We start from the raw sequence: 13,442 nt of genomic DNA on the forward strand, positions 1-13,442 counted from the left end.
GTGATCAGTCCAAAATTACATGGGAACTAGCAGAACTGTAGCTCAGCGTTCATGTGTCAGAAGCAAAAATTTAGTTATTGAAGCCTTTTAGGATGCAGGCTACTTCAGGTCTTATATGCTAGTGCATCTGATCTAGGCTATACAGATTCTTCTTTCATAACAAGAAACTAAGTTTCCTGGGATTTTTTCATTTATTTTGAGAATTGGAGGGGTGGGGCATTGCTAAAAACTAACACTCAGGTTAATTTATTAAACTCTCTGAGGGCATAGTCTGCAGCACAACAGCCTACCAAATTAAAGGAAGGTCTGTATTCTAGGTCCAAGAAGTTGTTCAGATGCCTACCATGGTACTGTTGGGTTATTGTGTATAAGGAAAAAATAAATTGGATATCCTTTGAAGTCTGGCCAGTAGTAACCTGTATATAGCCATGAGTTTATCTGAGGGTTTTGTAATGTTCAAACTTTAGATAGTATTGAAATTATCTTGACTAATTAAGGACTCATCTGCATTTACTTGCAGGCTGTAAGCTGTTACCACTAAATACTCATTTGTTACATAGTTCACATAACTCTCTCCTCATTTGATTGATTCTTTTGTCTGAAAAACAAAAATTTTATAGTACTTCTTCACAAGAATGAATTTTAGATATCAGGGACCATTCTTCCGCATGCTCTGAGTGATTGCCTTCCGTAAAAGTGACTGCCTTGAGTTAACAAGACTGAGACATCAGTTCCCTGAGGCAAGATGTTATATGTCTGTGCTTTGGGACAGCCTGTGCTTCTAACACCCACCTTTAAGAAAAAAAAGTGAATTAAGATGCTGGCACCAATTCACTGACAGACATAACACTACATTCGCCCTTTATTATCCTTCATGGATTTGGAAGACTTCTGAGTGGGGTTGGCAAAGAGTTTCCCTTGGTTGGAAACAGTAGTGGCTGTTATTTTGAAAAAACTAAGTTAAAAGTTGTTGCCTGCCTCTAGTCTGGTCAAATTGACAGTGAAGTCTCCTTCATTTTCAGATCTTCTACAAGCTCTTTGGCACTATTCCCATTTCTGATTTAAAATAGACTTATTTAAAGGTGGTTACTTAGTCTATTTCTTACTTTTCATTTTTGTTGCCCTTATTTCAAAAGCACTTTCTCTACCCTAACTGGTTATTCTTTCCATTTAGTTCACTGCTTATAGCATTGTTGGTAACTTTCAAATAGTCTTTAAAAAGGAATAAATTAATGGTTCAGAAGTGATTTAAATCACTGGAAACTCATGTGATAAAAATAAAATAGAGAAATAAATCTAAATCTTATTTATTAAAATATTACTTGTTCAGACCTTCCTTCCTTCAAATTGCCTTGTATTTTCTTTGAATGTATTTTGTATTTACTAATGTGTGTGCATTTTGTTTCCTCCTAAAAATGTAAAACTCCTTGAAGACAGTAACTTTTTAAATATTTATCTTCCCAGTGCCCAGCATAGTCTTGACACAGAGGCCCTTGACAAATCAGAATGTACACTGAAATCAAGACACCTGAGTTCCTTTTCCATTTCTGCCATGAGCTGTGTTTCTGAATAAGTTATTTAATAACAAAAATTATAATCACTAACATTTACATATCACTTTAAGGTTTATAAAGTGGCTCCCCATATGTAAAGTGAAGATGTTGCACTAGATAATCTCCAGAGTCACTTTCCTGATTATGACATCAGAAAAGTAGTTTTAGATGTAACCTTATTGTAGTGAAAAGAGGCCTGGATTTTGAGTCTGAGGACCTGGATTTGAATCTTGACTCTGCTACTTAATGTTTTTATGACTTTGGACAAATCTGTCTGGACCTCATTTCTTTGTTGTGAAATGATAGATAATCTCAAAGATTTCTCCTAGAACTGAGTCTGTGATCTGAATCACAAAATTCAGTGATCTAGAATCATGGTATCTAATAGAAACTGATCCCTGCCCTGCATGTTGATTTAGAAAATTACACATTAGTATATCAATATTGTATTGTATTTTTTTATTTATTTTGTCTAACATTTCCCAATTACATTTTAATCTGCTTCCCATTGCACTGGGAATTTTGCAGCTGTGAGTTGACACCCGATGGGTAATAGCTCCTGCAGTGATCCATTCTAGTTAATTGAGGTTTTATTGTGCTCTGGAGTTATCACTCCATTCTTTCTAGTACCCCTGTTAGCAAGAAAAGATCATGGTTTTGTGTATCTTAACCACAAAATGATAGTAGCCTTGGTTTTGGCAGTTTGCCTGTGTTCACAAGAATTGACAGCTAAGAGAATTAAATTTCTGAGTCTTGATTTCTTGTCCTGTGCTCTATCTACTAGACAACACTGCCTCTTGGAGGTCTTCTTTCATTGTTCTAACTGCAGCTAAATGTTGTCTAAGAACTGATTTCCTGGAGTTCTATGTTAAAGCCTGATTTGTTGTTCTGCATTTATGACCTTATCTTTTGAGGGTAAATGGTTTGGCATTCCAGGAGAATTAATTAATACCCTTTGCCTTTCACTTTGGTTAGCAGGAAGAAGAGATTTTAAAGCCTAGATCAAAATAAAACATTCAGATTAATAAAGACTTTTTTTTAAAAAAACTTTTCATTAAGATCACATGTGATCAGTGTCTGTGAGATAACCAGAGATAAATAAAACACTTATCCAGTTCAGAAAGGGTTTGTTTGTTTTATATAGCTATTATAGTCATTGTTGGGGACCCTTAAGTATATCAGTGAGCTGAAGAATTTCCATTGGTTGAAAATCTTTTCTCTTTACTTTGTGATTCTTACTGGTCATTTCAAAAAACTTAAGACTATGAACCTCTCCACTGCTACATCCTTCCACGTATTCCAGAGTACAATAGAACTGGCAGACTAAAGCCCTCTGTAACTATCCTTCCTGATAAACCAGATTGGTAGCCAAATTGATAACTTTTCAGGTGTTCTACTAAAAACAACAACAAAAACCCAAAAATGGAGGTGGCTGCATCTATTCAGTTTCCACAACCCTGCCTCTCCTACTTTGCTCTCCTGTCTCAGCTTCTTGAAAGTATTATAAATCAGAGAGGAGGAGTGGTACAAGTAGTTAGAGACAGGTATAGAAGTCACCATAAAGTCATCACAGTGATCTAGCCAGTGCTACTTAAACTGTGGGTTGTGATTCCATATGGGGTCACAGAAAATTTGGCAACAGTAAAAGCTTTCTGAATGCACAATAACCAAAAAGTAATTAAAAATCAAACCAGTAATGAATCCAAAATGTTTCTGGCAGCTCTTGCCCATGTTGCATCCTGAAGCTTCACTACAACCTTGGTTCTGAACACAAAGCATGCACACTTTGCACTGTAATAGTATAGGTATTATAAACATTTTACAGATGAAGAAACTGAGATATAGAGGACTGACTTGCTTAGGGTCACATAGCTGGTTAGTGTCTGAACAAGTTTTTGAACTCACCTCTCCAGACTTCAAGTCAAGCATATAAACATCACCTCTACTTTATTGATTCCAAAGTTTTCCTTACCTTGCTATATGTAACTTCTTCCTTTTCTGTCAGAGGGTAAACAGGAAATTTTTTTTAATGGAATTTAGTACATTTTGGTCAAAACTGTTGTTAAAGATTAAGTAAAGAAGATATTAAATAAATTTTTATTTTCTCTTTATCCTACAGTCATCCTCAAAATGTGGTGTTGACTTCAATTGCCATAACTTGTGAATTGCCCAGAAGTTGTATTTTAGCCCCAGAATTACAGTTGCTACTGTTCTGTATGCTCTTATGTGACTTACAAATTAAGCCTGGCCCTTTTGAGAGCCAGGTGTAGAAGTGTCCTCATCCATTACCTCTCCTTCATACTATGGCAGTAGCCACCTGCCTCAAGGCTATTCCTGCTCCATTCCATCCTCCATCCTCCATTCAACTCAAGGCAGTTTTTCTAAAATATCAATTTTTTTTAAAAGGCTGCATGCTAATGCTAATATTTCCCTCTGAGATTCCCTTCATTTTAGTCTGTAGGTATCTTGTTTGTACATAGTTGCTTTTTGCTTTTCTTTGCATCTCAGCACTTTTAGCACAGTGCCTAGCACACAATAGATGCTTAATAAGCACTGTTGACTTAACATGATTAAAGCCATGGATGTATCAAAATTGCAGGATTGACCTCTAGTGAGTCATTATTGTTTTGAGCCAGGTAAAATCAGAGTGTTATTTCTCAAATGTTTTTCATACCATCTTGTTGTTTTTTTTTTTAACAAAATAATGAAAATGAGAAATACATAGCAAAAATGACATTAACATGGACTATAGTAACTTGATCCAGAAGTTAAACCATTGTAACAACAAAGAGACTGAAAGACTACAAAAAGTGCTTTAGTCAGCAGATACTTGACTTACTTGCCAGATGGAGAGCTGCCTGTGAAAGGAAGAACCAGATTTACTCTATAAACTCTTTTCTGTAAAATCTTAGGAAGAAGGATGTTCAATTGATTATGAGCAGTATCATGCCCAAAGAAGCACTTGAGACCAAAATGAGTTTAAAGAATAATTGGCAAAAAATCCAGTTTAGCAAAATTTTCCCAAGAGCATTCAGAGATCAAAATGGAAGGAGGACTGCAAATAGAAGAAAAATAGTAATGATTTGGGGAGGGGGAAAACATTTCCACAAACTCTTTTTTTCATCAAAGATAAAGGAATTACCTTAGATGCTGCAATCACAGTCCCAGAGATGTTTATAAATGTGTAGTAGAAATGGTACTAAAGAGAACAAAGATAAGAAAGAGCAGCCAGATTGAACCAAATATATATTTATAGAAGATTCCTGCTGGAAGTAACATAGGAGGACATTGAGAGACTGAAATACAAGATATCTGAGGGAGGCAGAAAACCAAAGGTGGGAAAAAAAATCAAGAGAACTAAAAACATCGGTAACTATCAACCTATTTGCCTACTAGCCTACCCAAAATCTTTATGAGAGTCATCTGTGCAGAAACTGAGGACATCTTCAGTGAGTTCATTAGTCATTCTTACAAGTGATATAAAAATAATGGACCACATCATTCCTTAGAGGACATAACAACAGAAATAACCCTGTTCTGGAGCCCTCTAATAATAAATATCTGATGAGACATAAACCCAATAGATGTGTTTGTGAAAGCTATTTACCATTTTAATAGAGAAGATACAGTAGGGTCCAGGTTGAGGAGGGTAGTTGTTCTTGTGCTAATTTCATCACCACTCTTGCACCATCTCATGGAAGAGATCTGTAATCTCTTAAAGAAGTGTGACCTTTTTATCTCAGAAAGAAAAAGTGGATGAGAATGTCTTAATGCCTAGATTTGAAAATGCATTTGGATACAGAGTTTACTCATCAGTATTTATGTCTGCATTAACACAAATGGCCAACAAATTGGGCCTGAGGTTGAGCAGAAAGAGGAAGAAATAGGTTGGATTTCTTTCATGAAATAGCCAGATTCTTTTACTTACCTCATTTCCCACAAAAGCAAAGACCCATATTTTAAATACTAATATTTTACTGGTTATTTCATTATTTTTAGTTGTCTAGGTTTTTTCTGTAATGACCTTAATATTTCACTTCAAAATATGCTTATCTGAAGAATGTGGGGATTTTTTTCCTAATTTGAAATACACAACTTATTGAGATATTAATTGATAATTATTCGTGATAAAGGTAGAAATAGCAAATATCTCTCAAACATGCTTCAATACAATTTAACTGCAATACCTTAATGAACCCTTATTTCTTTTTCTTTTTAGATGTATGGTCTGCAGGATGTGTATTGGCTGAGCTGTTGCTAGGACAACCAATCTTTCCAGGGGACAGTGGTGTGGATCAGTTGGTGGAAATAATCAAGGTTGGCACTTAACTGAGATTGTAGAACTTTTGAGGTGGAGGAGATTTTAGCACTGATATAATCTAACTTCATCTTTTTGCAGGAAAGGAAACAGATACAGGTTAAGTAACTTGCCCAGAAGTACATAGTTATTTGACAAATGACAGTTCTGGGACAAGCTCTTCTGACTTCCACTGAGGCTAAATAATTTGTTTGGGAGGTCTAAGGCAAGAAAGTGGACATTTCATCAACTTAATTTTGTTACTATTATTTAATGTACTTTTTTTTTTTAATTAAGGATAAGATCCTAAATTGAAATGATCTTGAATTTTTCAACACGAATCATTGGGTTTTTTGAGCCTCTTAATGCTTTTAGTAAAGACTTCCATATTTATGATTTTGTACTTTTATGGCAGTTCATATTTCCTTTCAACGAATTACAGAACTGGAATTCTTGTTTCCTTTTGTGTGCAGTTTCTGAAAGTTTCGTGCTTAAGAATATTAAACTCAGAACCTGTTTCTTCTCCACCTTTTTATTTTTAGAAAATCTGTATGTATGTCATTGCAATTTAACAAGCATTTATTGGGCACCTATTATATGCTAGGCACCTATTATATGCTAAGCACTGCAGTAGGAACTGGGGATAAAAAAATTGAAAAGCAACAATTCACGCTCTGAAGAAGACTACATTTGTGGGGTTGGGGGTGGGGATGGGATATGTACATGGCAAAGTAAATACAAAGGAATGTAGTGTCATTTCTGGGTAGAGAATCAGGATAGGTCTTTCATAGCAGATTGCATCTGAGCTGAGTCTTGAAAAAAGCCACAGTTTACATGAGTTTGGAGGTAAAAAGTGAATGTAGTCTAAAGATGGGAGAAAAAGTATAAAGGCAGAGAAATTGGGGAAATGGAATTTTGGCTGAAAGAGTATGTTAAAGAGAATAATATGAAATCTGCCTGAAGAAGTAAGCAGGAGCCAGATTATAAATGGCTTTAAAAACCAGACATGCTGGGGGGCGGAGCCACGATGGCAGAGTAGAAAGATTCACATACACTAGCTCCAAACCCACAGCCCATGGAATATCTGTAAAAAAGAACTCCCAGCGAATTCTGGAGCAGCAGAGGCCACAGAACGGTGGAGTGGAGGAGATTTCTGTTCCAGAGAGCCCTGCAAACCTCTCGCAAAAGGTCCGTCGCGCTGCAGAAGTGGAGCCAAGCCCAGCCCTGCCGCGGCCACACGGCACCAAGAGGAGCACATCCAAGTGGGCTTCCAGGACAGAATGTCCAGCGGCCCCACGGGTCCCTCCACCCACAGGTGACGGGGGTCGGTGAGAAGGTCTCTTTGGCGGGTCGAGAGGGAAGTGGGGTGCCCCCATAACTCAGGCCCCCAGAGGCAACAGCAGAGGTGGGAGCAGACAGGGGCTCCCCAAGCAGGCAGGAGCCTGGATCCATTGTTGAAGGTCTCTGCATAAACCCCCTGAGGGAACTGAGCCTGAGAGGCGGCCCTGCCCACACCTGAGCACCTGAACTTGATCTCACACTAAATGGCAGCCCCACCCCCACCCCAAGCCCTGAGGCTGGGAAGCAGCATTTGAATCTCAGACCCCAAGTGCTGGCTGGGAGGATCCGGAGGCGAAGTGAGTGTGAAAAGAATATTCAGAGCTCAAGTCACTGGCTGGGAAAATGCCCAGAAAAGGGAAAAGAAATAAGACTATAGAAGGTTACTTTCTTGGTGAACAGGTGTCTCCTCCCTTCCTTTCTGATGAGGAAGAACAATGCTTACCATCAGGGAAAGACACAGAAGTCAAGGTTTCTGTATCCCAGCCCACTCAATGGGCTCAGGCCATGGAAGAGCTCAAAAAGGATTTTGAAAATCAAGTTAGAGAGGTGGAAGAAAAGCTGGGAAGAGAAATGAGAGGCATGCAGGTAAAGCATGAACAGCAGGTCAGCACCCTGCTAAAGGAGACCCAAAAAAATGCTGAAGAAAATAACACCTTGAAAAATAGGCTAACTCAATTGACAGAAGAGGTTCAAAAAGCCAATGAGGAGAAGAATGCTTTCAAAAGCAGAATTAGCCAAATGGAAAAGGAGATTCAAAAGCTCACTGAAGAAAATAGTTCTTTCAAAATTAGAATGGAACAGATGGAGTCTAATGACTTTATGAGAAACCAAGAAATCACAAAACAAAACCAAAAGAATGAAAAAATGAAAGATAATGTGAAATATCTCATTGGAAAAACAACTGACCTGGAAAATAGATCCAGGAGAGACAATTTAAAAATTATGGGCCTACCTGAAAGCCATGATCAAAAAAAGAGCCTAGACATCATCTTTCATGAAATTATCAAGGAAAACTGCCCTGATATTCTAGAACCAGAGGGCAAAATAAATATTCAAGGAATCCACAGAACACCGCCTGAAAGAGATCCAAAAAGAGAAACTCCTAGGAACATTGTGGCCAAATTCCAGAATTCCCAGGTCAAGGAGAAAATATTGCAAGCAGCTAGAAAGAAACAATTCAAGTATTGTGGAAATACAATCAGGATAGCACAAGATCTAGCAGCTTCTACATTACGGGATTGAAGGGAGTGGAATGTGATATTCCAGAAGTCAAAGGAACTAGCACTAAGACCAAGAATCACCTACCCAGCAAAACTGAGTATAATACTTCAGGGGAAAAATTGGTCTTCCAATGAAATAGAGGACTTTCAAACATTCTTGATGAAAAGACCAGAGCTGAAAAGAAAATTTGACTTTCAAACACAAGAATGAAGAGAAGCATGAGGGGGTGAACAGCAAAGAGAAGTCATAAGGGACTTACTAAAGTTGAACTGTTTACATTCCTACATGGAAAGACAATATTTCTAACTCTTGAAACTTTTCACTATCTGGCTACTGGGTGGGATTGCACACACACACATGCACACGCACATGCACACACACATAGAGACAGTGCACAGAGTGAATTGAAGAGGATGGGATCATATCTTAAAAAAATGAAATCAAGCAGTGAGAGAGAAATATATTGGGAGGAGAAAGGGAGAAATGGAATGGGGCAAATTATCTCTCATAAAAGAGGCAAGCAAAAGACTTATTAGTGGAGGGATAAAGAGGGGAGGTGAGAGAAAAACATGAAGTTTACTCTCATCACATTCCACTAAAGGAAAGAATAAAATGCACACTCATTTTGGTATAAAAACCTATCTTACAATACAGGAAAGTGGGGGATAAGGGGATAAGCAGGGTGCGGGGGATGATGGAAGGGAGGGCATGGGGAGGATGGAGCAATTTGAGGTCAACACTCACGGGGAGGGACAGGATCAAAAGAGAGAATAGAAGTAATGGGGGACAGGATAGGATGGAGGGAAATATAGTTAGTCTTATACAACATGACTATTATGGAAGTCATTTGCAAAACTACACAGATTTGGCCTGTATTGAATTGCTTGCCTTCCAAGGGGAAGGGGTGGGGAGGGAGAGAGGTAAAGAAGTTGGAACTCAAAGTGTTAGGATCAACTGTCGAGTAATGTTCTTGCCACTAGGAAATAAGAAATACGGGTAAAGGGGTATAGAAAGTTATTTGGCCCTACAGGACAAAAGAGAAGATGGAGACAAGGGCAGAGAGGGATGATAGAAGAGAGGGCAGATTGGTGATAGGGGCAATTAGAATGCTTGGTGTTTTGGGGTGGGGGGAGGGGACAAAAGGGGAGAAAATTTGGAACCCAAAATTTTGTTAAAATGAATGTTAAAAGTTAAATAAAAAATAAATAAATAAATAAACAAGCACACCCATCTCATTCACATGCAAATTTGCTTTCATCTTTAATGAATAGTAAAATTCAATGTATGCCAAACAATTGTTTCAAAATAAATTTCTTTATGATTTATTACCAAAAAAAAAAACCAGACATGCTATCTTCAAGAAAGCAGAATAATTAATTTATTCAAATTGATCTAACCCAAAAGTCTTAGGAAAATTATTTCATGCAGTTAAAAACAGAATCCACATTATCATATGCTCACAGAGAGAGTAGTAAGTATAGTTGAAAGGAAAAAAAAGTAAGAGACCCATGAAATAAAATCAACTTCTCCTCACTTCCCCATCCCCCAAATCTTCATGTGCCAGTCACAATGAGCAAGAGAAACCTTGCAAGTTTGTGCTCCATAGAAGTTTCTACCAGGTCCGCTATGTCAGTGTCTCAGCCTGAACCCCTCCCATGTTTACTGCAAGAGGCAACAGACACTAAGTGTGCCAAGCCCTTAGAAAGAAGAGGACAGAAACTGGATTAGGGAAAGGACAACAGTTCAGTCCTAACAGCGCAGAACACAGCACAAAGCCAGCTAGAGGAAAACACTCCCATGACTAAGAGAAAGGAGACAAGGAGCCACAGCTGGGCTAAGACATATTTACCACAGAGTTTATCTTGGCCAGTAATCCAGGCTGATATCCTACATCTCCCCATCAGAGGCGTGAATACCTCAAACTTTGAGGGGTGAGGTGGTTGTTTCTGTATCAAAGAGAAAAGGAAATGTCAGAGAATGGGGAGAGAAATCAGATACAGAATATCAGAAAAAAGATAAAAAAGCCAAGAGCCTGATTAAAAACTTAGCTCTAAAGTTGACAAATCTCAACAGAGGTTCATAAAGAGAAGCAAGAATTAGTAAAAAACCTTTGGCTAAAACACAACTAACAATATTATAATATGGAGGGAAATTTACCAAAACTCTTCAACCAAAAAGAGATTCTGGAGACTCTCCAGAAAGCATGGAATATCAACAAGAAATTCCAAGATGGTTTTTATATTTTAAAAAATATAAAAGATTTTAGGAGTTAAATTACATTAGAAACCAAAGTTCTCCATACAGAACTAAAAATAACTCATAGGATATAAGATGTGTAAGATACAATAAATAATCTCTGAAAAGTAGCAGGGGCTCCAAGAGAAAAAATATTAGATTTGGAATGTAATTATCAAAAAGTGGAAGATAATTTGGCAAAGCAGAAGCAAAAAGACATCAGTTTTAAAAGAACATATGACTTCTATACAAATAAAAGTAAGCTCTAAAATATGCTCTAAAATAGGACTGACCCAATGAGCATCACAGATCAAAAGACTTATTAATAAAGAGAATAGCACACTGTTCTATCAAATCCACATATTACTTCCTGAGAACAACTTCATACTTAAAACAGAATCATTTCATAATTAAATTTCACGATTTTTAGGAAGAATCAATTTTTTCAAGCACCCAGAGGGAAGAAAACCTTACAAATAAAAAATACTTGCAAATATTCAATTTGAATAACAGGATTATTCCCACAATCATGAGAGATCAGAAAAGAGTGTAATAATGTTCCAAAAAAGGAAAGAAACTCAAACTGCAACCCAGAATAATGTATCTTGCAAAGCTGAGTTTGAACATCAGTGGGAGGAAAAATGAATCTTCCACAAAGAAGTGGAAATGGAGGCATTTCTGGTGGATTAGGAAGGGATGGACAATAATCCCCATGGGGAAGCAGAATATTTAATTTGCCAACAGTCCATGTAAGAGAAAGAAAATAAGGTAAATATACAAGTGAATACTAAATGATAACATTAATTGTCGTATGTTTATTCTAGAATATTGTGAGGTTTTTTTGAATATGAATTGAACATTGAAAGAAAGTACTGAGAAGAATTATCAAGGGTCACAAAGGAGGTGTGATAGATCTGATGTAGCCCTAGGGGTAGCCCAGCACCCATGATTTTAGATGCAACATAGAAAGAGATAGAATAACCTAGCTTGAGTATTGGGTAGCAAAGTTCTGAGGTTAGGAATGGACCTCATGATGCTTGACATAGTGGCTCTTACCATGTAACACAGCTTCCATTTGATATTGCATCTCTCATTAATTGATATTTTTTAAGAATGAGATATAGCAAATAAAAGGAAAGATTTTTAAAGAGTGAGATATAGCAGATAAAAGGAAAGATGTTACAAATGAAGTAGCATAAAAATGAAATAGAAGAGGGAATTCAATTTTACCAGTCTTAAATTACCTGAAAATTAGATTGGACTAGACAGACATCAATGACTCCATAAGATAACATGAAATGTTAGTACAAAGATGAAAGCCTTAAGAATATCAGAAAGTCTAATGTATTTCTTATTAAAAACATTTGACTGAGAGGGATTCTGAGAATTATCAGACAATGGGGTGTATAGAATGCTGGACTTGATATCAGCAAATTCAAATTCTGCCTCAGACACTAGTTAGTCTTGTAACCTTGGTGGGCAAGTATTTTAACTTCTTTCAGCCTTGATTATCTCATTTATAAAATGAGAACAACAGCAATAAAAATATCAGCTCCTACCTTCCAGAATTGTTGTCAGGATCAAATGAATTGATATGGAAAAAGCTTTGAAAACTTTTAAAATATGATATAAATTATTGCTCTTATGAATATTGTTTCTGTTGTTATTATCTGAAAACCTTGACCATAAAATAACCTAGATATCGTATTTCAAAAAAATTACAAATGAAAATGGTGCAGACCTTTTAGAAATGGAGGGCAAAGTAAAAGCAGAAAGACTTCCCTGGTCACCTAAAAGAAACTCAAAAGCAAAAAATCACAGTAATGACATGGCCAAATCCAGAGCTGGTAAGTCAAGGGGGAAAAAGTATTGGAAGTAACCAGAAAGAGTTCAAGTACTAGGGGGTACAGTCAGGATCACATAGCATCTGATAACTGCCACTAAAAAGGAGAAGATAACTCAGAACATAACATTTAAGAAGGCAACAGATAAAGGCACACAGTCAATTTTACCCAGCATCGCTGAGTGTAATCTTATATGTGATTACGTATCACATTGCAGGGAAAAATGAACCATAAATAAAATACAATGCTTCCAAGTATTCCTGATGATGTGACCAAAGCTGAGTAGAAATTTTGAAATGTGCAAACAGTTGTTAAAAGAAATAGAAGGTGTATATATATATATTTGAGTAATTGGAAAGGATTCTACAATTTTGAAGTGTTTATATTTTAATAGATGAAAAAAACAAAAATTTCCTCAATTCTGTCTTCAAGAGTCATAGAGTTTCATGGTTGTTTTGAGGGTTAACTTGAGGAAATATTATATTAGTAAAGCACTTTGAAAACCTTAAAGCATTACATGAATGCTTATTATTATTAAATGTAGGACAGAATCTGGGAGTCATTTGTTACTTTTTGATATTCTTAAGAGATGAGAAAAGGAAGGAAAGAAAAAGGAATACACTATGGAAGAGGGAGGATGGGAATAGAAGTTATGATTTCACATAATCATGGTGTTTGAAAAGAAGACTGCAAAAACATGGAAGAGACAGATGGCAGGATATGCATGAACCATACTTTCATCTGAAGGGGGGAGAAAAGCATTGATTTCCTATACACAAATAGAGTTTGGTGCAGAAATATAAACAGCAGGGAATTGGTTAAGGAGAGGAGGGGATAAGAATGGTTAGGGATAGTTTCAGGGACGGAATCTTCAAAAGACATTCCATATAAACTACAGTAGGAAACAAAAGGAAATAAAGGAGAAGAACCTATAGTCAGAAATTGAGAAAG

General features: G+C 36.8%; 1 protein-coding gene across 8 annotated transcripts in view; it reads left to right on the top strand.

Annotated features, from left to right (window-relative positions):
• GSK3B (glycogen synthase kinase 3 beta) overlaps nt 1-13,442 on the top strand; it is a 288,178-nt gene that overhangs the window by 176,949 nt on the left and 97,787 nt on the right. For all 8 annotated transcript variants that reach the window (XM_072613910.1, XM_072613911.1, XM_072613909.1 and 5 more), the window contains exon 7: nt 5,773-5,870. In XM_072613910.1, the coding sequence (XP_072470011.1) occupies nt 5,773-5,870 (98 nt within the window). The remainder of the gene's footprint in view (nt 1-5,772; nt 5,871-13,442) is intronic.

The sequence above is a fragment of the Notamacropus eugenii genome, chromosome 5 (assembly GCF_028372415.1).
Source record: "Notamacropus eugenii isolate mMacEug1 chromosome 5, mMacEug1.pri_v2, whole genome shotgun sequence".
NCBI lineage: Eukaryota > Metazoa > Chordata > Mammalia > Diprotodontia > Macropodidae > Notamacropus > Notamacropus eugenii.